The sequence below is a fragment of the Ictidomys tridecemlineatus genome, chromosome 7, assembly GCF_052094955.1.
Source record: "Ictidomys tridecemlineatus isolate mIctTri1 chromosome 7, mIctTri1.hap1, whole genome shotgun sequence".
NCBI lineage: Eukaryota > Metazoa > Chordata > Mammalia > Rodentia > Sciuridae > Ictidomys > Ictidomys tridecemlineatus.
Window position 1 is genome coordinate 171,854,836 of NC_135483.1, and position 27,604 is coordinate 171,882,439.

Below are 27,604 nucleotides of genomic sequence, written 5' to 3' on the forward strand. Positions count from 1 at the left end.
TAAAAGCAACCCTGCCTGCCTCAGTAAATAATTTCCACCACAACCAATAACGAGATCTTTAGGGTTTTATGCACCTATAATTACAGTTATTACCATATACTATAATAAGCCCCATTTACAATTTGCATTAAAACATAATGAAAAAGATGATTATCCGGGTTCCAAGGTAGCTGCACTAAAGATGTGAAGCCTTAGAAAACAGTGGATTTTTAAAAAATTCCATTTCCTCCAGAGATTCATTTTTGTATGTGTATTTCTTAGTCTAGAAAACATGGGAAAACAGTATTTTATATTGCTATTTGTAGGATAATAGCATGATCAAGAGTCAATGTTCGAAATTTTATTTTTTAAAATAATCTTTCATTGGATTATAATTGACAAGCAGGGCAAAAATGCTCAAGGTGCATTTTGGACGCTAGAGGGCACTAGCATTTTTCCCACGACAAAAGGGAGAAGAAAGCAAAAACCCAGCCAATTTATTAGTTTTTAATATGGATTAACGGATATTAGCATCCACGTCTACTTATTCCTGAAAAAATGGTTATAGAAGAATGTAAGGGTGTATCTGCATCTCAAATCTCAGGTCTTTGGTCACCTGAGATTGTAAATTTTACTCCATATCACATCTGGTTCACGTGGTTTATTATCCCTTGCTGATTATTAAAAGTAAGCAATCATACCCATTCTTACTCAGGGCATCCTTCAAGTTACCTAAAATATAGTTTCATAAAAAATGTTGGTAATGGGCTGGGGTTGTGGCTTAGTGGTAGAGTGCTTGCCTCTCGCGCATGAAGCCCTGGGTTCCATCCTCAGCACCACATAAAAATAAACAGGGCTGGGGATGTGGCTCAAGGGGTAATGTGCTCGCCTGGCATCCGCCGGGCCCTGGGTTCATCCTCAGCACCACAAAAAAAAAATTAAATGTTGTGTCCACCAAAAACTGAAAAATAAATATTAAAAAATCCTCTCTCTCTCTTTCTCTCTCTCTTTAAAATAAATAAATAAAAATAAAGGTATCTAAAAAATGTTGGTAATATATGAGAAAAATGAGGTAAAAATAAAATAAATATAGGATATTATTCAAAACCACGGTGAGTTTAATCATACAAATATTCCATTAAATCATAAACATTTGCTAGAGAAGGGCTGCAAATTTGTCTCAAAGTCAATGTGATAGGAAAGATGACATGGGAATCTCATAAAACAGTGTTTCTTAGGCCACTAATATAGGAATGAGTAGATTTCAGGTTGACTTTAAATATTATTTTCTTGTAGATTTCAGTTTGACTTACATTAAAATATTATTAAATATATATTGAAAAAATTAAATGTAATACACCATATGCTGATAATTCTTACACAACTTTAAAATAATAAATCTATAGACAAAATGGTTAGAAATAAAACTATGAAACAGTAAATTACCATTAATAAAATCAATTAAATTTAACAATGGATGTTTGACTGAAATTAGATTGCTGATAGAAATGTGAATATGAAGCTCCCTGCTTACATGCAGGCTCTTTTGAATTGAACTGGCCTATTCTATTGGATGCCACATTATGATTAATTTAACCCACCACTTTCCCCAATTTGGTTAATATTGCATACTTTGACATCATTTGCCTTTCATTTGGTCAATAAAAGAATCTAAATATTTTAATAATATCTAACGCCAAATACTGTCATAAATACAAACTGAAATCTGGGTCATGAAATCTCTGTTAGGATTTGGTTATGAGACTATCATTAAGATAATGAGATTCTCGTAAATATTCAAAAGCTGTTATATTTTCATTTTGCTGATCTTAGAGAATCTGAATATGAGTAGGGCTTGATCACTGCTTATTTATGAAGATTAAGGGAGAGACAACAGTGAAGGTGACTTCCTGATTTAGAGTTTGGGTGACAGGATACCCTTCAACAAGGAAGAAATAAAGATAGAGTTACAGATTTGATGACCAATATAATGAGTTAAGTTTAAAGTTTGTTGAATTTGAAATGCCTGTGGGACAGCAACATGTTGATGTCTAGGAGGCAGTCATCTGTATCTGGAGTTCAGGAGGGATGTCTGAGTTGAGTTGAAGAGGGAAGGAAATCTGGTAATCTTTAGCACATACTGATAATAGCTGAAAACAGCATATGAGATCATTCAGGAGTACAGAATCAGCAGAAAGCCTATTTCAGTGAGAACTGTGAGGAATACTCACATTTTTAAGGGCCATATAGAAGAAAAGGAGTTCCCAAAGTAAATGGGAAGAAAAATCTGGGGGGCAGTAAGAGAATCAGCAGAGTTTTCATGTCATGCAATGTTTTCAAAAAGCAGGAAATACCACAAAGAGATAAGAAAGACAGTCTGAGAATAATTTTGGCAAGCAGAAGGACTTCATGAATGCACATTTAGTAGAATGATTCTAAGAGTGATTTTGATAGAAATCATAATAAAAGATTTTATTTTATTTCATTTTATTGTTTAAATAACTATGACAGATATCTTTAACTTACCTTTTTAAAAACAGTTGAATCATTTCTTTAGGCTACATTGCTAGAATTGGAATGAATGGATAAAGGAATTTTTAAGGCTTGTTAGATCTACCAAATCATTCTATAGAAGGGATATAACAATTTATATAGTTATATAAAGGGTAAAAGGGAGCTAATTTTATTATATCCTAGCCAGAACTGAATTTCATAATTTTAAAAAACATCTTTGCAGCTAGGTGCCATGGTGCATGCCTGTGATCCCAGTGACTTGGGAGGCTGAGGAAGGAGGATCCCAAGTTTGAGATCAGTCTCTGCAATTTATGGAGACCCTATCTCAAAATTTAAAAAAATAAAAAGAGACAGGGTCCCATTGAATTGCTTAGTGCTTTGCTTTTTGCTGAGGCTGGGTTTGAAATTGCAATTCTCCTTTCTCATCCCTCCCCAAAACAAACAAACAAATAAATATTATAAATAGAGCTGGGGATGTAGCTCAGTGATTGCACTTCCCTGGCATGCACAAGGCTCCAAGTTCAACCCCTAGTACTGCAAAAAACAAACAAAAACATCTTTGCATTACCTATTGAAGTGAGTTAGAGCTCTTTGTACAGAACTAACTGACTCTAGGTCACTGGACAGGGAAGTTCAAGATAAGCCTGCTGGTCAAAAATTAGGAAGTGCTTTCAATCACAAACAACAGCTGACATCATACTCAATGGTGGAGAGTTCAAAGCTTTTCTTCTAAGAATGCCTACTCTTGCCAATTCTATTCAACATAATATGATAGAGCAATTAGGCAAGAAAAAGGAATAAAAGGCACCCAAATTGGAAATGAAGACTTAAATTGTCCTTCTTTGCAGATGACTTGATTTTACATATAGAAAACCCTAAAGATGACACAAAAAAACTGTTAGGAATTATAAACAAATTTGACAATATTGTAGGATTCATCAACATACAATGATCATTAGCATTTCTATTTATTAACAACACACCCTCCTGAAAAGAAAATTTAAATAGTCTCATTTATGACAGCTACAAAAAATTAAATACTTAGGAATGAATTTACTTAAAAAGATGAAGGGCCTGCACACTGAAAACTACAAAACACTGATGAAAGAAATTAAAGAAGACACAAATAAATGGAAAGACATTCCATGTTCATGGATTGGAAGATTTTAATATTGTTAAAATGTGCATATTACTTAAAGTGATCTATAGAGTCAATCTATATCAGTCAAAATTTTGATGACTTTTTTTTAAAAAACAAAAATAGAAAAACAAAGCAATCCTAAAATTTGTATGGAACATGGAACCAACTGTAAAGGCTCTGAATAGCCAGTCATCTTGAGCAAAAAGAACAAAACTGGAAGCTTCACACTACCTGACTTCAAAATACACTACAGAGTTGCAGTAACAAAACAGCATAATACTGGCAAAGGAGCAGACACAAGACCAATGGAACAGAATAGGTAGACCAGAAATATATGACTTTGGATGTTTAGTATTATTTATGGTAAGTGGGTTATTCAGAAAGTTGCCAAGAACATACTATGGGAAAAGGGCAGTGTCTTCAATAAATGGTATTGGGAAAACTGGAGGTCCATATGCACAAGAATGAAAGTAGGCCAAGTGGATTAAATATCCAAATATACAATCTGAAAATGTAAAACTACTAGCAGTAAATGTATGGGAAAAGGTCCATGTCATTGGCCTGGGCAATAATTTTTTTGGTTATGACCCCAAAGTTTAGGCAACAAAAGGAACATAGACAAATGAGCAACATATTAAACTAAAATGCTTCTGAAAAACTAGGCAAACAATCAACAGAACAAAAAGACAACCTATGGATTGAGAGGATATTTGCAATCTTGCATCCGATAAGGTGCTATTATCCAAAATATACAAGGAATAATTTAATAATAAAAAAATGAAAGACACAATTATAAAATGGGGAATGGATGTGAATAGAATTTTCCTAAGATAGCATACAAATGGCCCATAGATATGAAAAATGCTCAATATCGAGGCTGGGGATGTGGCTCAGTGGTAGAGTACTTGCGTAGCATGTGTGAGGCACTAGGTTCGATTCTCAGCACCACATAAAAATAAATAAAGGGCCACCAACAACTAATAAAATATCTTTTAAAAATGTTCAATATAACTAGCTATCAGAAAAAATACAAATTATAACCACATTAGAGAAACCACCTCGCACTTGTTAAAATGACTATTATCAAAAGATAAGAAGAATTGCAGAGCATGAGTAAAAAAGGGAAGCTTGCATATTACTAATGTAAATGTAAATTAGTACACTCATTATGGAAAACAGTATGGAAGTACCTCAAAAAATTTAACATAGAACTACCATATGATTCAGCAACCCCACTTTTGGGTATATGAAATCAGTATATCAAAGATATATCTGCACTCCTATGTTAACTGTAGCATGATTTACAATGACCCAAATTGAAATCAATCCAAGTGTTCATCAGGGAGGGATGGATAAAGAAAAAATGTGGTATATATGCATAATGGAATATCAGTGAGTCTTAAAAAAATCTTTGTGATAATAAAGATGAACCTGGAGGACATTAAGTGGAATGAGTCAGGCACAGAAAATTGATTAGCATCCATATTGATAGTATCAATATAAAGAAAAAGCTATTTTCAGCAAAATGCAACTAATATATGGGGAGAAATATAAATATAGTACTATAACAAAGGTCAATTTATCAAGAATTATAAATGGAGGCTCAGATGAGTTTTCTGGGAGGATATTTACACAAATCATCTCTCTACAGATAAAATTCATCTGGAATAACTTTGGATGTTTAGTATGAGGTTAGAATCTAAACTGATTTCTCTCCCCACCACCAAATGGTAACCAGTTTTTCATCTTTTTTCCCCCACAGATTAAATTGTAAGTGAATACAGATATTGGACTGCAAAACTTATTGGAGACATGGACTATAATCATGTTCATAGTTTGGTCCCTAGTGTAGTGCCTACTTAACAATTGTTGGTGACTTAAAAATGTTTGTTACAGGGTGTGGTGGCACATGCCTAGAATTCTAGGTATTTGGGAGGCTGAGGTAGAAGGATGGAAAATGAGTCCAGCCTGGGCAACTTAATGAGCTCCTATCTCAGAATAAAAAAAAAAAAAAAAGACATTAAAAGGCTGGGGATATAGCTCAGCAGTAAAGCACCCCTGTGCTGGTGCTTTGTTGAATAGATGTTTTATTATTATTTTTTTAATCATACATGGAGTTCCTATATACATTAAGGTCTTCTTGTCTAGAATGACTACTTTGTTCATATGCTCTCTGGGTCTATTTTGTACTTTAATTTAGGTTTATGAAATATTAATATCTGGTGGACTGATTTAAGAAAGGGTTTTTTTGTTTTTCTTCCTAGAAGGCAGAGACTTGAACATGTTCATAGGCTGAGAACAAAGAGTCACTGGAAAAAGATTGGTTGAAGATACAGTGCAAGATACCAGGAACAGGAGAGTAGATGGGGTGCCAGGAGGATTGAACTGGGAAAGAGCAGACCTCTCTCTACTAGAGAGGAGGGATCCAGGTAGGCCAGGGTAGAAGTGGATATGTGGATACAGGAAAAAGCTGTGGCGGGGGAGGTTAGGTTGTTAAGGATTGCTCCCAAAGTAACCTTGGCTTTTTCACTTGGTTATATAATATTCTCTAGAGAATGCCAGTCAAGGTAATGTGTGTGTGTGTGTGTGTGTGTGTGTGTGTTTGGCACCGTAGTAATGAGGAATGAGAAGGGGAAGCTGAATATACTCTCTAGATTGATTGCTGAAGGGCCCAGTTGAGGGTAGTGACCAGGATTTGTACTAGGACATATTTCTGTGGTACTCTCTAGCAGCTGAAAAGATCATCTCAAAAAAGCTTGAATGAGGATTTGCCAAAACTCTCTGAGGAAAAGAATCCCCAGAATTGAATTAAAATAGAACCTCCCTTTATATTTCTTTCCCTTCTGTGCTCCTCTGCCAAGCCCCACAATTTCAGTCAGCAGGTTTTGGTATGTTTTCTACCGAACCAAAGTGACGATCCAGCTAGTATTAGCATCTGCAACTCAAAACCTGAATGAAAAGCTTAGAGCCAACATCACTAACTCTGGGTCAGGCACTGTGCCAACCGCTTTTCGTGAACTATTTTACGTAATCTTAAAAAAAAAAAGTATGTGAAGTGGGTACTGCTATTATTAACTCCATTTTACACACCAGAGGTCTGACGCCTGAAGAAGTTAGCAATTTATCTACGGGAATATGCCTAGCTACGGTGGGAGTCCTGCAAGTCTGACACCGGCGTCTTCGCTCTCACCCACTGATCGGCGCTACCTAAGCCAAAGTCCGGGTCACGAGAACGCCGAGCACTGTAACCCATTAAGAGTGCTCACGGTGTCGAACACATACGGTAACCGCGGCCCAACCAGCGCCCGTCTGGTGCCCAGGACACCAAGCACGCATCCGGTGACCCACACGCGTGACGCTCACGCGCGCTGTGATCCTGGCTTCCTCAAAAAAGGCGGAGGAGGCCTAGCTTTGGCCAAGTGGTCCAAGACGACACTCTCTGGGCTGGACTCTTTCTGCCTGAGCGTCTGATCCGAACGTCGTGCTGGCGGGGAGGAGGGGGCGGAGTCGGCCCCCAGGAAAGATTGCGGATTGGTGGGGAGGAGGAACGGGGGGGCGGAGCCTTGGGGGGAAGGGAGACGCCGCATCTACCGTGTAAGCATCTTCGCTTCCTGCCGCAACAGCCAGCGACTGGAGTACCCCTTCGCTGCGCTCCGGGGCGGGCTCCCTGCACCTGAGCGGGGTGAAGCTGGGGTTGGGGTGGAGGGAGGCCTGCGGGGCCGGGGCGGGAGGCCCAGATAAAGGAGAGGCCTGGGGTGTGGCCAGCTGGGGCTGATAGTGGGAAGAAGGCCGGCTTGGGTGCTGTGCGGGCCAGAGCGGTGGGGGAAAGCTGAGGTGAGGGCGAGAGATGGGGCTCCTTCGCTGGGCTGCGGCTGGGCCAGGAAAGGCCAGGAACCTGTCCCAAGCATTAGCTGGTCTTCCTAATTCCAGGCTGCCCTGAGTCTGGCGAATGGAACGGGAGCCGTGTAGGACACTTCTTGAAGAGGGTTCCTTGAAACATTTGAAGTTCCCTTGCACCTCTTTTAACCCTCATGCCCGAACTTATTTAGGAGGAGGAATGCCCACTCCTCTTCCCTTTGAGTGGATGAGCTCTGGTCCATGTGTCAGAGGTACATCATTAGGCTGGAAAAGAAAGTTCATAAGCTACAGAACTGGTAACAACCTTGGGCTTTCAAATATGCGTATATCTCCTTAAAAGCTTGTTTCTGCCATTAAAGGCGATTTTATTTCAACTCAAAGTGTTTTGGGGAGACTTGGTTTACAAATTAGTACTTCCCTTTCTTAAAGAATGTTCTCAACAAAAGTTGAGAATGAAGTGGGTGGATGCTTTTAGGAATATGGGGTCTTCTGCCTAGTTTAGAGTTTGTTGTTATTAAGACATTCAAGAAATATGAAAAATGCTAGAATTCTGTATCAAGCAGAATCGGTTATTTCTGTGTATCTGTGTATAATACGTTAAATTATTAAGATGTTAATTCCGTGCATTCATTTAGTAAAAATTAGTACAATGATAATACAGATAGTATTTTGGCATATTTGCAGTATTTTATTTCGGATTTATTTGAATCTCGTTTTCTGCCTCTCCAAAAGTCCTACTCTGTCATTATTCTTACAAAAAATATTCTTAGTTTCTTTTTCTTGTGTTTGGGCAGGTTGACTCCTCTGAGAGGCAAGACTAATTTCCTGGGAACTGCCTCTTTCTTTCTGGAAAGAGTAATATGGATCAGTTTTGGTATTCCTTTAGTATTTTTGTTAGTAAAAATTGAACAACAACACAACAAAACTCTTTGTTGGTGGAAGCCAACACTACTAGTATTAAACTGTCCTGCATTATTAGATAAAATTTGAGTATTTTTTTTTAAAAAACTACTTAAAGATGACTAGGCTGATACTTGGATATTCTAACTAAAATTTTGATATTGGCTGATAGAGCAACTTATTTCCTACGTTTAATACCCCATAGCCTACTGATTAGCTTTACTAACAAGGTAATATGCATATACTACACTAACCTTGAAATGGAAAGAGGTGGAGTGCTGGTGATACATCAGAGGTCTTTGAGTAAGTAGATAAATACTTCTAATTACCTGTCAGGAAGGAGTCCTAGTTTTTATAATAAGCAGTTATTGAGTTGTCAAAAAATTAGAGTTGTAATGTAGTTTTTTCAGGATCCCAATATCATGTAATTATTATTGATAACTCCATGTGATTGTATTTATGTTGTAGAGACAATAATTGCTATATGTTAATATTATAATTTTTATCTTCATATCTCCAAAACCTAATAAAAGTTTCATGTTTAGTTGATCTTTAGAAGTAATTCAAGGTAATTCTAAGTCTCTTTATGCAGGTTTTTAACTCTGCTTCTGATGTTACTTTTGTGAAAGTAGAATACAGGTTGTTTTCTGAGGCCTGAGGTTGCTATTGTCATCATGTCCTTCATCTCTAGTACTCTTTTAAAAAATACAGAACAAAAATTTGAGTTTGTACTTAATCAGTCACCATCTTATTTTCTAAGTCTTGAAGCTGGAATATGGAGTGTCATGATACTTTGGAAGAATTATTAACTACTTTCCCCAATAGAAGATGATATTAAAGACTTTTCCCTTTTTCCTTCCTCCTCCTCTTCTCTCACTTTCCCCCCTTACTCTTTTTCTTTTCCTCCCTGCCCCAGCTTCTAATAAATATTTATTGCCAAAATTCTGTTTAAGTTAGTGGTTTCATTTGTGCTTTAATTAAAAGTCAATTAAATTATTAATAAAGCAAAGTCTTGAGTAGTCTTGAGTAGCTAGAAAATAGCTTATAGGCTAGACTTGGAGGTCTGTGAAAAGCTACAAAAATAATTTCAATCTAAAGAATTTTGTGGTGAGATTAGATACAGGTTCCCAAACTATCTTTGTGATCTTCCCCCAGGAAAGTTATTTTAGGTTCAGAGTACCTTGGTTGCCTTGAAGATAAAAATGTAATGAGGACTGCTTTATGTACCTTCCAGGATTGTAAAAATCAAATGAGATGGTGCATATGATTTCAGAGAAGCAAAGCATTTACAAGAGTGAAATGTCTTCTTTTTAAAAGTGTAAATTATATTAGAAACTAAAGCATTTTAATGACTAACTAGAGGTATGCATGGTTCTTCTGGTTGAACTATAACTCCGAATAGCAAAATATAAATCGGTGCTTTTTTGGTAAACTCTGATGTGGTTAGATTTACTGCTTTGGCTGAATTGTGATTTTTGGTAATTTAGGGGAAAAAGCCCTTTAGGAAGATCTTTATCTTAATATTTATATAGAGTTAAATTATTATTTACTAATATTAATATATTTATCTTAATATTTATATAGGGTTAAAGGGGAAAATAGCAAGTTCATGTTCCTGGGAGGAAACATGATGGAGCATAGCTTGTTGATTTGAATAGTTGTCAATATTCAAATAAGGTGTAACTTGAGCTAATTGTTGAGTTTATATAGAAATGTCATTAAAGGATGACTATTTTATTTCCTTTCTTTAGGTAGATAATTTTTTATATTTTTAGAGGGAAAAGCTGAAATAAGTAAGATGGAGGAATTTATATGTTGGCATAAAACTAGTTTCCCCCTATAACTTTAAAAAACTATTAAATACCTTTTTTTTCCCAAAATTTTTACAGATATGAAAATATTTTTCTTCTTTGCCTGCTCACATTTATGCCTTACCTGCAAATTTTTTAATTTAAAAATTTTAAAATGATTTTAATAGTAATGTTTGAAATTAGGTTGACCATCAGTTTTAGGTGTTGAGATTTGATTTAGACAGCAGTGTTTTTAAACCTTCACTTGAGTATGCTAAACTAAATTCACTGACTCTTTGGTTTTCATAGGTAAAAACTCTCACAGAATAGGATCTTCCAGATATATGCATATTGTTTGAAATTAACTTTTGGCTTCTGAAACAGTAACATTTTTTTTTTTTCTTTTGCAGACTCATGAAATGGCCACAGATGATAAGACTTCCCCAACACTGGACTCTGCTAATGATTTGCCTCGACCTCCTACCAGTCCTTCTCATCTTACACACTTTAAACCTTTGACTCCTGACCAGGATGAACCTTCTTTTAAATCAGCATATAGTTCTTTTGTAAATCTTTTTCGATTTAACAAAGGTAAGACTTACTCTTAAGCATCAGAAAACTTACAGTTTTGATTCTTTATAGTTCCCTTATTCAACTTTCATGTTGTATCTTTGTGAGAAAGTGAAATATTAACAAGGTGCTTTATTCATATATCACCAGATTTTTCTGCTTAAGAAGAAAAAGCTAGATTTCTTTTTTTTTTGGGTACTGTTGAACCCAGGGGTGCTTAACCACTGAACACATCCCCAGCCCTTTTTTATATTTTATTTAAAGACAGGACAAGAGCTTGTCTTGCTGAGTTGCTTACAGTGTCACTAATTTCCTGAGGCTGGCTTTGAACTTGTGATCTTCCTGTGTCAGCCTCCTGAGTTGCTGGGATTAAAAATGTGTGCCATTGAGCTCAGACTAGGTAGAATTTTTTTTTTTTTAAATATTGTTTTTAGTTGTAGGTGGATACAACACCTTTATTTTGTTTAACTTGTTTTTATGTAGTACTGAGGATCGAACCCAGTGCCTCACACGTGCGAGGCAAACACTTTATCACTGAGCCACAACCCCAGCCCCTCAGTAGAATATTTGATAGTTCTAATTAAGTTTATTAATGGTTAGGTTTAAAGTACTGTAAAAACTTGGTACATTTTTAAGATGATAATTTTTAAAAAATAAGCTTTAATTTTTAAAACAGTTTTATTAGATTTATAGAAAAATTGGAAAGATAATGCAGAGCACTTAGTTTACCCCTACGTTCAGTTTCTGCTATTATTAACATCTTAGGTTAGTATTACTATACTATCAGTATTACTGCACTAATGTAAAGATTTTACAATTTTCACTAACTACTGTATGTATTTTATTCAGAGTTTTAAAATTTTTACATAATGTCCTTTTAATGTTATAAGATTCCTTCTAAGATATTATATTATGTAGACTCTTTATAAGATAATACTCTATTTATTTAGTAAACGTTTATTGAGCAGCTACTATATTGGGTGCTGTTTCAATAGTACAAGGAATCTCTTCCATAAACACAGCAAAAATTCTGGGCCTTTGTGTAAAAAGCTTCATTCTGTTTCCTCAAATTTCAAATGAAAAGTAAAACAGAAAATCACATATACCAAGGGTGTGATTATTGGCTTATAATTTCGCTCTACTCTTTGGATTTCTTTCTTTTAAAAAAATCCAAAAGCCTAATTTTAAATTATGCATGTAATATATACATACATATATATAAGTATATATATGTATGTGTGTGTGTATGTACATATATATAATATAGTTGTCTGGAAAATTTCATGTTTTCTCTTTGCTGAATTCTTGTGTCTCAATTTTTCAAATAATGTCAACCTTTCTTTTGCTCTACAGAGAGAGGAGAAGGGAGCCAAGGAGAGCACCCTTCTCCCAGTGGAAGTTGGTCCAGCCCTCAGCTCTCTTCAAGGACACAATCAGTGAGATCACCTGTTCCTTATAAAAAACAGCTTAATGAGGAACTTCAGCGACGATCTTCAGTGTTAGGTAAAACAATGTTCTTATTTCATTCTTCTAAGATTTTTCTACAGTCATTGTGTTTCCCAAGTTATTTATTGACTTAACTTTCTTGTTGTCTGGAATAGTCAGGTACTCTCCAGAATAAATAAAACTATTATTTAGTTAGTGAAAAAATTTGTTGATATCTGAATAAAAGCTCTTAAACATATCATTAAACTTTGATTTAGGCAAACAACAGACCTCTTGGCTGCTTTTTGATTAATTACTTGCTTGAGTTTCAGCAGAGAACAATTTGCAGCATCCCCAGGAGAACACAGGTTAGTTTCAGTCTTGTGAATGAATTCTGCGTCTGTATTTGGGTGCTAGTGAAATGTGATGTGCATGCCTCTGGCTGCAGAATTCTTCAACTCCATTGCTGGGCTGCCACTTGCTCTTGGCCTATGTCCTTTGTGGGGTGCAAACTGTCAGTGTGGCTGTATAAGCTGAGCTCTTCTTGCCTGTTTATTCTCCATCCTGGTTTATTACACAGTCATCTCCTTCATTTTCATGCTCTTCTAATGAGTGCATGCTAGGGATCAATGAAGTGAAGAAACTAGAGAGAGTAAATATTTTATGCTTTATTTCTGATAGATTGCTAAACTCAGTAGAATGGTTTGCCCAACCATCTATCAAGGTGATAGAAGAAGGCAGTGGGAAGTGGTGTAATAGAGGCAAAGGGATACAGCATTGAGAAATCAAGTGTCCCTGAATACCAGATCCTGTCGGCCCTGGCCAGTCTTCCCCATGAGAATGAAAAATAGATGAAAGCAATGGTGTTTGGCAGAAGGATATTTTATTGCTAGCTGAGATTTGGTTTAGTGGAAGAGGCAAGAGAAATCAAGTCAGAAGAAGTACTGCTGAAGAACTGGACCAGAGCTGGCTGTGTCATCTTTACAGGACTTCTAAGGCAGTGAGCTTTAACCCCTGGTTAAGAATTGGAAGGTGGGCAAGGGAAGAGAAAGAAAGGAGCTCTCCTTTTATTTTAAAACATCTCCACTTTAACCTTTAACCTTAGCTCTTATACCTGGCCCATGGCCAACAGCCTGTTTTTGTTGAGGGAGCCCTTCTGACTAAATAATAATGAATGAAGACATTATTGTCTGAAAATTTCACCTACCACCTTTTCTTTGCAGAATTATTGAGTCTTAGTTTTTCAAAATACCACGCTTTCCTTAGCTATAGAAAGAAGAAAAGGAGACCAAGGAGAGCAGCAGTCTCCATTTTAAGCATAGGATTTCCTCACTTGTTCAGTTGAGGAGTTGGAGTAGAAACTCATCTTTTAGTAGTGACAGACTGCCTAACTTTGCCTGTGGTGTTATGATACAATTGAATTTAAATATTTTTAGATGGAGCTTCTAATGTCTCATTTGTTGCAGTTTCTATATTTAAAAAAATTTTTAAAATATCTTTATTTTACTAATTTGGTTTTTTTATGTGGTGCTAAAGATCGAACCCAGTGTCCCACATGTGCCAGGCAAGTGCTCTACCACTGAGCTACAACCCCAGCCCCTCTACCTTTTTTTATTGTCTTTATTCTTGGATTCTACCTTAGATGCATTCAAACTTCAAAAGCCTGGGACTGTTTGGCCAAATAAGTTCCTTTCTTCACTAAAGAACTGTAATTATGTACTGGCTTTAGACCTTAGGAAAGTAATTTAATTTTCTGGTATCTGTTTTATAAGAAGCAGCTAAGATTATTTGCCTAAGAGCAAAGAGCTAGACTAGATTTTCTCAGTGTCTGTTCATCTTAATTCAAGGGCACTAGTGCTCATGGTTCTAGGAAGAGCCTCACTCATCCTTTTCCAGTGGATGATGTTATTAATACTATCTTGTATCTCTAAGTAGCTAAATGCAAGGGGCTTCACAGTTTGTTATTGCTGGTATGCGGAGCATTGCCATTGTAATTCTCACAGCTTTGTCTCCTTTTTCAACTTATAATTCATGCATAGTTGCTTTATATTTTGAGACTCAAGAATAATTTGGTCGTTCTAATACTTACATTTTAGTACCACCTCTGAGGTATTACTAATGCTAAATTAAGATAAAAAGTTTTCAAAGTGTTTAAAAATAAGTGCAGTTTAGATACAGTGATTATTTCATTAAATTGTTTTAGGTAATTCTTTGTAAATTTGGATTTAGATATCAACCTCTCATTTCTTTGTAATCTTTTATTTCCCACCCAACTAAAACAAAGCACACCTAATATAAATCTGGCAAATAGTGAGTTTGAGGCAGATTTTCCATTTTATTTTTTAAATTATTATTATTTTGTTGTTGTTGTTGTTGTTGTTGATGGACCTTTATTTTATTTATCTGTTTATGGTGCTCAGAATCGAGCTCAGTGCCTGATGCATGCTAGGCAAGTGCTTTACCACTGAGCTACAACCCCAGCCCCAGATTTTCCATTTTATAGTAGTTCCCATTATCTGCAGGGATAGACTCTAAACCTCCCTTCTTTTCTGTACCAGTAGAGGCTTGAAACCACAGATAGTACCAGACCCTATGTTTTTTATCCCCATATGTACACATCTGTGATAAAGTTTAACTTGTAAATTAGGCATAGAAAGAGAGTAACAAAAATAACTATGACAATAAATATATTAAAAATTATGTGATCGTTGTCTCTTTCTCTTGAAAGAATGAAGACAAATGTTAAAATTTTTAGACTGCAGTTGCCTGTGGGTACCTGAAACCTTGGAAAGTAACTGCAATCTGTTTAGGTTAGTGGGAGCTCCATGGGTTATTAGACTAGAGTGTTTAAGCTAATTGGATGTTCATCTTTTTTGTCAAATCACCTCCTATTCACCCTTAGATTTTGAAACAGCTGGAGTGTCTTAACTTTTTGTCACTATGACCAAAATACCTGATAGGAACAACTTTTAAGAAAAGTTTATTTTGGGTTTATGGTTTCAGAGGTTTCACTCCATAGTCAGCCAACTCCATCACACTGGGCCTGAGGCAAGGCAGAATGTTAGATTAGAAGGTCATGGTAGAGGAAAGCTGCTCAGCTCTTGGCAGTTAGGAAGTAGAGAGAGTGAGTAGCTAGGAACAAAATATAAGGCCTAAGGATATACCCCTACTGGCCTACTTCTTCCAGTCATGTCCCAGTTGCCTGTAATTACCACCCAGTAATCCATTCAGATTATTAATCCATTGATTCACTGATAAGGTTATAGTGTCCATAGCCTAAACATTTCATCTCTGAATATTCATGCATTAACTAATTTGAGTTTTTCAGGAACACCTCATATCAAAACCATAACACTAATCCAGGAATAGAAACTGCAGTAGTTTTGGTCCACAAGAAAAGTACAGTTACCTACTAGTGGCACTTTTGATGGGCATCTACCATTCTGGTTACAAAGCTAGAATCTGGGCTTGTTTTATTATAGATAGATTTGTGTTTAGTATTGCCATTTCAGTGAAACAGCTGGAGTGTCTTAACTTTTTGTCACTATGACCAAAATACCTGACAGGAACAACTAGTGAGAAAAGTTTATTTTGGGTTCATGGTTACAGAGGTGTCAGTCCATAGTCAGATAACTCATCTTTTTTGTCAGATCACCTCCTGTTCACCCTTAGGTTTTGAAACAGCTAGAGTGTCTTGACTTTTTGTCACGATGACCAAAATACCTGACCCTTTCAGTTTGGAACTACAGGGTTGGGTTGGGTGCAATAGAGAAGGATAGAACTAGAGTTTTAGCAATTCTCTGGCAGTTATAATATGCTTGGACATTTGTCAGATTTTATCATGGTCAAATCTACCCTCTTGGATGTTTTGAATTCTATCAGAATCTTTTTTTTTTTAAATATATATTTTTTTAGTTGTAGCTAGACACAATACCTTTGTTTTATTTATTTTTATGTGGTGTTGAGGATCAAACATGCTAGGCGAGTGCTCTACCGATGAGCCACAACCCCAGCCCTCTATCAGAATCTTTAGGGGTGAGTTGTTTCTTTCTGATGATTAGCCCCAGAAGTGAACCATTTGATCCTATTGCTTACCTATTTGACTATAGAGACTAAGTTAAACTAACCACATTTTTTTAACCTAAATTCTTAACTTTAATGTGGTTTATTTTATCAGTTTTTTTTTTTTGTTTTTTTTTTTTGCTCCTTTTATGGCTAGTGTTTAATCCTCTGGAGTTGCTTTTTCTTCTGTTAAATGTCCAGCAGGTATTTATTATAGGTTGGGACCAAAGAGCAAAAGAAATTATTACTGAATTCTGACCATGTAGATGATGCTGCTGTTTTAGGCCTCCAAACCATCAGCTCAGATAGTTCTTGTCTTAGATAGCTCTTACTTGCTTGTGAAATAGTATTTTATATGGCAATAAGAAATACTTTCAACAGTCTGTTACCCTTATAAAGACCACCCTTAACTCTCAACCTATGTCACTGGTTGGGAGGATACAAGTAATAAAAGCACTTCACATCACATAGATGCAGTGTTTTATATAGACACAAGGAACCGTTAACAAGATTGCCTTTGTTCTTCTCTCTCTTTTTTTCTTAATATGACTCAGATACAAGAAGGAAAGCAGAACCTACCTTTGGAGGTCATGATCCTCGTACAGCTGTTCAGCTCCGAAGCCTCAGCACAGTATTAAAACGTCTCAAAGAAATCATGGAGGGAAAAAGCCAGGTAATAATTAGTGCTTTGGAAGATTTCTTCTTACATACTTTTTGGGATCATACCATTCCCACTGAAAAATGACATAATATGACTTGAAAGAAAATGTATTTGTTAAGCTGGGTGTGGTGGTGCAGACCTGTAATACCAGAGGCTTGGGAGGCTGAGGCAGGAGAATCTTGAGTTCAAAGCCAGCCTCAGCAACTTAGTGAGACTCTATCTCTAAATGAAATATAAGAAAGGGCTGGGGATGTGGTTCAGAGGTTGAGTGCCCCTGGGTTCAATCCCTGGTACCAAAAATAAAGAATAAAATGATAGTATATTTATTACTTATTTCAGTTGTGAAAATCACAATTTTTTTAACCTAAGTTCTTAACTTTAATGTGGTTTATTGTATCAGTTTTTTTTTTTTTTTCTCCTTTTAAGGCTAGTGTTTTTTTCTCCTTTTAAGGCTAGTTTCAGGCCAGGATCTGTAGATATACCCCTATGATTCTTTTTAAGAAGCTTTATTATTTGTGTGAATAAATAGGGTCAAGTTTTCTTTTATTTTCATGTCTATTTGGATATAATGGACATGAGGATAGCACCATAGTTTTTGAAAGACCATTTGTCATTGATTGTGCTGTAAATCTTATCACAAAAATCATGTACACATTAGTGTATGCTAAGCTACTTTTTTCTGTTCCATATCTCCATTTTTTTTGTCCTTGCACCAGTACTATTTAAAATTATATAGCTTTTGAATAAGTCTTGATGGATGGTAATGTAAATCCTGTTTTATTCTTCAGGATTGTTCTTGGTCATTTTGGTCTTTTGCATTTCTTATGAATTTTAGAATTAACTTCTCATTTCTGAAAAAAATCTTCAAGGATTTTATTTGCCATTACAATATAAAAATCAGTATTTTCAAGAAGTCTTCACATATTTTTATTGTTATAGGATAGTGACCTGAAGCAATACTGGATGCCAGATAGCCAATGTAAAGAGTGCTATGACTGTAGTGAAAAATTCACAACCTTTAGGCGCAGACACCATTGCCGACTATGTGGGCAGATTTTCTGCAGTCGTTGCTGTAATCAAGAAATCCCTGGAAAATTTATGGGCTATACAGGTAAATGCATTTTATTGACAGTATTACAATTTTTAAAGGTCATAAGTATAAAATAATTATAATACAGGACCAACAATAAGCCAATTTTTATTTTGGGCCTTGTGTGTAAGGCGTGGGGATGCAATAGTGAGGGCGACAGCACTTTACAGTCAAGTGATAAAGTAGATGGAAAGTTAAAAAATAACTAGAATAAAAGACAGTGTATCATAGATACTAGCAGAAAGCTCTAGGGATGTTAATACTTATCAGACAAGATGGTTAGAGTAGATTTCTAATTTATATTATTATGAGAGTTCTTATTTTTAAAGTTTTTTCTTGACTTACATGACACTATATTTTGGCAAATTGTATCTTACTCTTATTCTTCCATAAGGAACATAGTCAAATTTTAGCAATACTGAAAATTCAAGTTATTTGTTGAAACAGAAGAAAGCTGACAATGGTGTGTGGATTTATGCAGTGATTTGGAGTGGAAGGTGGACCGAAATTACTCAAGAAAATGCTCTTGACTTCTCTCATGTTATTTTTGTTATTGTATAGATTTTCCTTTTGCTTTCATTCACTTGAAAAAAAGAAAAGAAACTAAAATTGCTACAGAGTTCATTATCTTTCATCCAGATTGACTAGAGCTTTTAAGAGATTTTCTTACCCCTAGTTTTTCCCTATCTTGAATTCATTTTTCATATTCAAGTCAGTATTTGTGGAATGCCAATTGATCATGTCAGGTTATTTCCCTGCTTAGTACTCTTAGGATAAATACCTTTTCAGAGCTACCATTCCCCTTAGGATAAGAGCTAGATCCCTGGTCTTTTTTTTTTTTTTTTTTTTTTTTTTTTTAATTTTGAAAGAGGGACTTGCTGAATTGCTGAGGCTGGCCTTGAACTTGTGATCATCCTGCCTCAGCCTCCTGTGTCACTGGGATTTTAGGTGTGTGTTCCATGCCTGGCTGGCATTTTAGTCTCTTAGGACTACCATAACAAAGTACAGGCTGAGTGGCTTAGAACAATAGAAATTTATTGTCTTACAGTTCTGGAGGCCAGAAGCACCATAATAGAGGTTAAGGAATCAATGTATGGATTTTACCAGTTGCTGAATATGTCTATATCAATTATATATTCTAGAACTGATGAAATAACCACAGAATGGGCTTTGGGGACCCACTAAACTCATGTCACATGTACCTGAGCTAAAACTCCCATCAGTTGCCATGCCTCCCTAAGCCTCTGCTGTGACTGGTGAACAACAGTGATGTTTGAGTCCTTGGAATTAGTTTCAGTTTAGAGTTAGTGCTGGTAATCCCTGAAAAAGTTGACTGTTTCCTTGCTTTAATTGTATAGTCACAGTAATGTTAAACTGTAGGTCTTTCAGGAAGGAAGTAATTTCACATCCTCACCAAAATTCTGCCTCGGTCAGTTGATGGTAATTATCCTAGTGCTTTGATTATCCTAGACTGGTGTTCACTTTGTTGTTACTGTTTTCTGGGGTCCTGATTGAAGTGGATGCAGATCTATTTTTTCTTAATAGTTTTAATAGATTTTATCTTTTAAATTGTGGTGACAGAAATTAGTATATCAAGAACTGACATTTTATTTTGATTAAGATACATGTATAGTTAATAAAATTAAGTATTATATAATAGTAGTTTTAAAATAAAACAGGTATTATTATACTTGGTGAAATTATGGCGAAAGCAGTACAGTGAACTTATAGAAATTTTTTCTGTCACTTCAGAGTTTTAGTAGTAGTGGTAATAAATAATTAAGGTAGAATTGTTAAATTACATGTAAAGTTAAATATAGTCTTGTGTTGCTTAATGTGATGGGTAAGTTCTGAGAAGTGCATCACTTAGGTGAGTTTATCTTTGTGTGAACATTATGGAATATACTTAAACCAACCTGGATGGTGCTGGTTAATAGATCCCTATGGCCCTTTTTTTTTTTTTGGTAGGGTGGATTGGGTTTTTGGGGTCTTGCAGTTGCCCAGGCTGGTTTTGAACTTCTGGCCTCAGGTGTTCCTTCTATCTAGCCTTCTGAGTATCAGCATAGCATTTTGAACAATTGAGAGACTGCTACTGATCCAACATGGTATACTGTTTTATGGTAAATTGTTTTATAAGTAAAAGGTTGTTCATTCTAAAATAATGATAAAAAGTGTAGAATCATAACGACATAAGTCAGTGACATAGTCATTTATCATCATTATCAACTTTTATGTAATATATGTAATTGTATGTGCTATGCTTTTATAAGATCTACAGAGTAGTAGATTTATTTATAACAGCATCACAAACATTAGAAATGTGCTGCCCTACAACATTATGATGGCTACAACATCACCAGGTGATAAGAATTTTTCAAGGGCCAGAGCTACAGATAAGTGGTAGTATTCTTGCCTCAGAAGTGTGAGGCCCTGGGTTTGATCCGCAGCACTGCAGGTGGGGGGAACAAAATGGAGTTTTTCGGCTCCATTATGTGACAATTATTGTATTATGTGATCTTGTTAACCCAAACATTATGTGGCATATGACTATTTCACCTCCATTTTTAATACACCAGATTGTTACAGAATCACACAAAACAATGTTTTAGAAAAAGAAGGTAGAAATTAACACTTATTTTTGGGCAGGACTACATCCTAAAAAAAAAAAAAAAATTTAGAAGTATTAAGTAATCTTGTTTGTTCTCCCAAGTACATTTCATTTCTATTTTAACTTTTCGTTATAAGAATTTCAGCAAAGTTTATCTCAATACATCATATTGTGTTTAGGCCATTTTCTTAGTTTATTTCAAAATTGTGTACCCTTCTAGAGGCCACTCTTCAGGGCTTCATAATAGAAACTTTAATTTCCTCACTTGTTGCCTAGGGAAATTGTGTTGTTTACATTTACATTGGTTTATTTACTATATTGAATTTTTTTCTGCTTGAAATTCCTACCTTTGATAGATCCCTTATTTCAGTTTTACAATTTTGAAAAGATATAAACAGTTTTCCAGTATTATTGGGTCAGATTTTCTTACTTTGTTATAAATATTTGAAGTAATTTGGACACTTGGATAAATTTCTTTTTTTCTTTTTTTATTTTTTAAGTATTTTTTGTTATAGATGAACATAATATCTTCATTTTGTTTATTTATTTATTTTTTTATGTGGTGCTGAGGATTGAACCCAGTGCCTCACATGTGCGAGGTAGGTTCTCTGCCACTGAGCCACAACCCCAGCCCCTGGATAAATTTATTATAGTGATGATTCTTAAAATATTTAACAGAGCCAGCTGAAGTATTTTACTTCTTTAAAAAATTTGGGAGGCTGGGATTGTGGCTCAGTGGTAGAGGGCTCGGCTCGCAGGGGCAGGACCCAGGTTTGATCCTTAGCACCACATAAAAAAATAAAGGCATTGTGTTGTATCCATCTGCACCTAAAAAATAAATATTTAAAAAAATTTTTTTTGGGGGGTAGTCTTTTAAGATTTGAAGACCTTTCCCTATTATTAGATTATCTGTTAACCCAAGGATTTAAAATATTTTAAATAATATAGTATTGCTATTTTTTACTCATTTTCTTTTTTTTTTCTCTCTCTCTCTCTCTCTTTTTTTTTTTCCTCCCAGGAGACCTCCGAGCTTGCACTTATTGTAGAAAAATAGCCTTAAGTTATGCTCATTCCACAGACAGTAATTCCATTGGGGAAGATTTGAATGCTCTTTCAGATTCTGCTTGCTCTGTGTCTGTACTTGATCCCAGTGAACCCCGAACACCTGTTGGGAGTAGAAAAGCCAGCCGTAACATATTCTTAGAGGATGATTTGGCCTGGCAAAGGTACTGGCACTTGAATAAATTTTATTTAAACTTGAGAAATACTAAGTTTCTTGACTTATAAGTGTTTTTGGTTGACTTTTATTCTTTGAATTGTTTTAAATTCACCATTTTCTCCTTTCTCTTTGGTTCACCTCCAGCAGGATCATAGATGTTTATGGGTAGTGAGGTTATTGACCAATTAGAGTATAATCTCAGTAAGACGAGAGACTATATCTTTATTGTTCACTCACTGTTTTACTGTTGGCACCAAGAATAGCACATGGCATATATATAAACTTCATGATATTTGATGAATAGGCAACAGAAGTCACTGAGATTAATAATTCCTAATGAAGTCTTTATAGGGATAATACTAATGAGATTTGTATTCATATTTCTAAATGAAATTAGATTTTTTTCCTTCCAAAGGTACATTTCCTGTTTCTGCAGGTCTAAATGGACTGGTAGTAGGGGAAGTTACTTGGAAGTTACTTAGAATTGTTTGAGTTAGTGTCCTAGGTTCATCAGTTTCTGATTGCTTTCTCTAGCAACATAATTTTCTTAAGCATAATACCAAATCTGACCATATCAAAGAGCTTGGAGTTTTAACCAACATTTTTCTGATGAGATATTTTCTCAGTTACATCTTAAGGAAGTGAGGAATTTTACTGTACATTATATTTTAACAAATAAAAAAATGAACCAATTACCACTATAGTTGAACATATATGAATCTTAGGGACATAATATAAAATGGAAAAGATGTTTCATATAATCATACATCCACAAACCTTTCATTTATGTAAACTTCAGAAATATACAAAATAAATCATGGTGGGAACATAGGTACTTTGGAATCAGTGATAGTGTTCTTTTTTCCTTAAATTGATGAATCTTTTGATGTTTGTAGTATCATGATTCTTTATATCTTACATACCTATTATAAATTTAAAAAATTGATTCTATATTTAATAATATAGTACAAAGTATAGAAAGTCTTCAATTCTTGCTTATTTTAATTAGTAATATCTTTTAATTGTGTATGATCTGGCTATATGAGCCCCTAATTGGCAGGTACAATTTAATAAAACAAATTTTATAAAACAAACCAGGTATAATAGCTTCCTGAGAGGTGTTTATAGATGTCAAAGGTAGAATAATAGTTTTAGACTTTGTGCTAATTATTTAATATTCATTCTCTTTTATTCATTATACCTCTTTGGTAGGCACTATTTTTTCCTTTTGACAGATGCAGATGCTGAAGTTCAGAAAGATTAAATAATGAATTTGGTCACACAGCTAGTAAGAGGTGGAATCTGCTCTTAGACCTAGGTTTGCTTCTTATTTTGCTATTCCAGTGGGCTGTGGGGACAGAGAGTAAAGTTTTAGAACTCATATTTCCCAAATCATTTCCATCTTATATATATGTGATTTGGGAAGTTATCATGTAAGTCACTGATCCAACCAATTTCATTATTTTATTGTTATTTTTTGGGGGGTGTACTTGGGATTGAACTCAGGGGCACATGGCCACTGAACCACATCCCCAGCCCTATTTTTATATTTCATTTAGAAGCAGGGTTGTACTAAATTGCTTAGCTTCTCGCTATTGCTGAGGCTGGCTTTGAACTCACAGTCCTCCTGTCTCAGCCTCCTGAGTTGCTGGGATTACCGGCATGCACCACCGTGTTTGGCTATTGGTGTTCTTAATGTTTGGTATACTTAAAAAACTTTATCATTCTTTTGACATTTGATATGATAATCACACAGTTTTCACCTTAATCCAAGCAAGCACAAAAGTGACCCATAATCCCCCAATTTCAGGGGAAAAGATTTAATTTGCTTTTAAATGTTAAAGCATCTCATTGGAATTGGGTTTGTCTTTTACTGTTCCAAGCGATCTCAATATTTTCCTATTTTCTTTATAGTTTGATTCATCCAGACTCCTCCAACACTGCTCTGTCAACAAGACTTGTATCTGTTCAGGAGGATGCTGGGAAATCCCCCGCTCGAAATAGGTAAATGCTAAATGGAAACACTGTATTCTGTGTCTGTTTTTTATTTCCTGTCATGGTAATAACATCAAGCATTAAAAAAGGTGATTGCTTGTTATAATCCCAGTTCTAAAAGCTGAATTAAACTATCATTTTCTTTTTGTTGGTCAGCTCTTGCTTTCTTTCTTTGAGTAGCTCTTTCCAGTATTCATCAATGGCTTAAGATATTGGGACCTACACTATCCTCTGTCTTCTAGTTTAGTAAAAAGACCAGAGGGATGTGAGAGAATGATGTGAGAGAATGAAACCTTGTGGACCTTTTGTATAAGAGTGTACCAAGAAAACAAGAATGACAAGTTCCCAGCAACTAATAAGAAACAATCCTGTGAGTCTGAAGTAGATCAGTTTTACAGTTAATTGTCAGGACTTTTACTCTGAATAAGATGGGGAGAATGTTTTTTCCTTGAATTTTTAATTGTTTTAAAAAACTTTCAAACTTGCAGAAGATTTGCAAGTATAAGAAAATAAGTATCCATATATTCATTAAGATTTACTTATTTATGTTTTTGCCTATTCTGTCATTTTACACATGCACATACATTTTTTTTCCTGAACCATTTGAGAGTATGTTTCACACATTGTTTTCTTTTATTTCTTTAGTTCATCAGATTTATTTTACATGGTAGTTTTAGGCTGATAACAAAATTGAGGAGAAAGTACAGAGGCCCTTTTCCATTGTTCTCCATATGCTCAACCCTTCACTACTGTGAATATCTGGGACTATGGTGGTATATTTATTATAGTATATTTATTATAGAACCTACACTGACACATTGTCATTCAAAGTCTGTAGTTTCCGTTAGGGTCTACTGGTATTGTAGGTTGTATGGATTTGGACAAATGCAAAATGACATGTATCTACCATTGTAGTATACAGAGTAGTAGTTTCACTGCCTTAAAAATCTGCTGTGTTTTGTCTGTTCATCCCTCCTTCTGACCCATAATAATCATTGATTTTTTTAATTGTCTCCATAGTTTTCCTTTTTACCAGAATTATATACACTGAATGTATGTAGATTTTTAAGATTGGCTTCTTTCACTTGGTAATGGGCATTAAAGTTTTCACTATATCTTTTATGACTTGATATTTTTAGTGCAGAATAATGTTCCATTGTCCAGTTGTACAGTATCTGTTTACCTACTGAAGGGCACCTTGATTGCTTCCAAGTTTTAGCAATTGAAAGAGTAAGATTACTATAAATACCTGTGTACAAGTAATTTTCACTTTATTCAGATAAATACCAAGGAGCATGATTGCTTGATCATTTGGTAAGAACATGATTAATTTTTGTAAGATATTTTCGAACTGTTCTTCAAAGTGTCTATATCATTTTTCATTCCTACCAGGAATGAAATGAGAGTTTCTCTTGCTCCACATGATATCAGCATTGGTGTTTCCAGTGTTTTGGATTTGGGCCAATGTTATAGATGTATATTGGTATCTCATTATTGTTTTAATTTGCCATTTCTTAATGACATACGATGTTGAACATCTTTTTTATCTGCCTTCTTGTGGTTTGTATATCATCTTTGGTGAGATGTCAAAATCTTTTGCCCATCTGTAATCAGTTTGTTTATTTTCTCATCGTTGAGTTTTAAAAAAATTTGTTTTATTTTTTTTAAATACAGCAAAAAACTTTATTGTTTTTTAATTCTCATTGTTAATTGAAAAAAAATTTTTTTTTTGGCATTACTCACATTGAACATTGACTCCTGAGGTGCCTTCCTGATGAGTTATATCATCAGCCCCCATGCCCACTGTTTTTCCATTCTTTATTTTGAGACAGTCTCACTAACGTGTGATTCTCCTGCCTCAGCCTCCTGTGTTGGTGGAATTAGAGGCATGTACTACCACACCTAGCATATTGTTGTGTTTTAGATAATAGTCCTTTATCAGATGTGTCTTTTGCAAATATTCTCTCCCAGTGTATGGCTTGTCTTTTCATTTTCTTGACATTGTCTTTTGCAGAGCAGAAGAATTTAATGAAGTCCAGATGATCAATTATTTCTTTCATGCACTGTGACTTGAGTGTCATATTTTTAAACTCATTACCATATCCAGGATCATCTAGATTTTCTGTTATGTTATTTTCTAGGAGTTTTGCCTTTTACAATTATGTCTATGATCCATTTTGAGTTAATTTGTGAAGGGTATCAGTTCTTTTCTAGATTTATTTTTTTTTAATATGTGGATGGACAGTTGAGTTTTCAGATTGGAAACTTATTTGGAAAGATTAATTGCTCCTTTGTATTACTTTTATTCCTTTGTCAAAAGTCAGTTGACAATTTATGTGAGTCTATTCCTAGGCTCTTTTATGTTTTGTTGACGTATTTGACTATTCTTTTACCAATACCATTGCCTTGATTATTGTGACTTTATAGTAAATCTTAAAGTCAGGTTGTATCAGTTCCCCGACTTTTTCTCCTTTTATAGTGTGTTGACTATTTGGAGTGTTTTGTTGCCTCTTATATTCTTTTTTTTTTTTTTAAATATATGTATATATATAGAGAGAGAGAGGGAGGGAGGGAGGGAGGGGAGAAAGAATTTTGAATTTAATCTTTTAGTTTTCGGTGGACACAACATCTTTGTTTGTATGTGGTGCTGAGGATCGAACCTGGGCCGCACGCATGCCAGGCGAGCGCGCTACCGCTTGAGCTACATCCCCAGCCCCACCTCTTATATTCTTTAGAGTTACTTTTTTGATGTCTACAAAGTGACTTGCTGGTTTTTGATTGGTATTGCAATGAATCAGATCAAGTTTGGAGAAACTGACATCTTGACAATATTGAGTTTTCCTATTCATGAAATATCTATTTATTCTTTATTTTATTCATGTGTTGTAGTTTTCCTCATTTAGATCTCATACAAGTTTTGTTAAACATTCTTTCACTGATAATTCCAACATTTGTGCCATACCCAATTTTTTCTCATATTTGTTCTATATCTCCAAACTTTTTTTTTTGCCTTTTAGTATGCCTTCTGGGTTGGTAACTAGACATGATATAGTAGGTGAAAGAATCTTCAGTAAATAGGCCTTTCTTTAGTCATGTAATGATAAGGCATGGATGAGGGGAAGTATCTTCAGACTCCTTTGGTTAAGTCTCGGTTTTTTGGTGAGCCTGTGCCATGGGACTATAAACTTTTTAAGTACTTCCTATCCCTCTGTCCTTGTCCCCCCTCCTTTGCCCTTCTTAGGTGGGACAGGATGGTTGGAAGAGGCTAGAGTTGTGTATTTCTCTTCCCCCACATGGTTGGTTTAGAGGGGGCTGGTATTGGGTATTTCTCTTTCCCTGGGGAGGGGGGAGTGTTTAGCTCTGCTATTTTACTAGGTTAGGCTCTAATAAAATAGTTTCTTCTCGGGGAAGGCCTTATTAAAAAGATCTGGCATATTCAAAATTGTATTTTTTTCCTCCCTGCTGGTGGGGAGCTGGAGGGCCTTTTTCTTTGACATTTACCACAAGGACCTGGTAGCACTCCTGAAAATGAAACTCACAAATACATGCCCCACTCCCCAATACTTGGCCCACCTAGAGTTTTCAGGTTTATTCACACTGAGCTATCTGTAATTTGTCAATTATAGTTCAGGTTTTTCTACCTAAAATGAGTTGTTTTTCAGGGAGGTTTCTACTTGTGAGTTTCTGCTCCAGTAAATTGTTATTCTCTGTACGCACCTGTCTCATTCTTATGATAGGAGTAGCAGTTTGTCCTGTGATCTCACTTGTCTGACAGATCTATGAAGAATTGCT

General features: G+C 35.3%; 1 protein-coding gene across 16 annotated transcripts in view; it reads left to right on the forward strand.

Moving 5' to 3' along the window:
- Window positions 1-7,196: 7,196 nt before the first annotated feature.
- The window catches only part of Pikfyve (phosphoinositide kinase, FYVE-type zinc finger containing), an 84,168-nt gene continuing 63,760 nt past the window's right edge, over window positions 7,197-27,604 (forward strand). For 6 of the 16 annotated variants that reach the window (XM_078017917.1, XM_078017927.1, XM_078017928.1 and 3 more), the window contains exons 1-9: window positions 7,219-7,316; window positions 10,593-10,773; window positions 12,106-12,255; window positions 12,510-12,545; window positions 16,144-16,212; window positions 16,794-16,912; window positions 17,840-18,011; window positions 21,617-21,824; window positions 23,732-23,821. In XM_078017917.1, the coding sequence (XP_077874043.1) occupies window positions 10,602-10,773; window positions 12,106-12,255; window positions 12,510-12,545; window positions 16,144-16,212; window positions 16,794-16,912; window positions 17,840-18,011; window positions 21,617-21,824; window positions 23,732-23,821 (1,016 nt within the window). In that variant the 5' untranslated portion in view covers window positions 7,219-7,316; window positions 10,593-10,601. The other 10 variants (XM_078017922.1, XM_078017932.1, XM_078017925.1 and 7 more) reach the window with 8 other exon arrangements.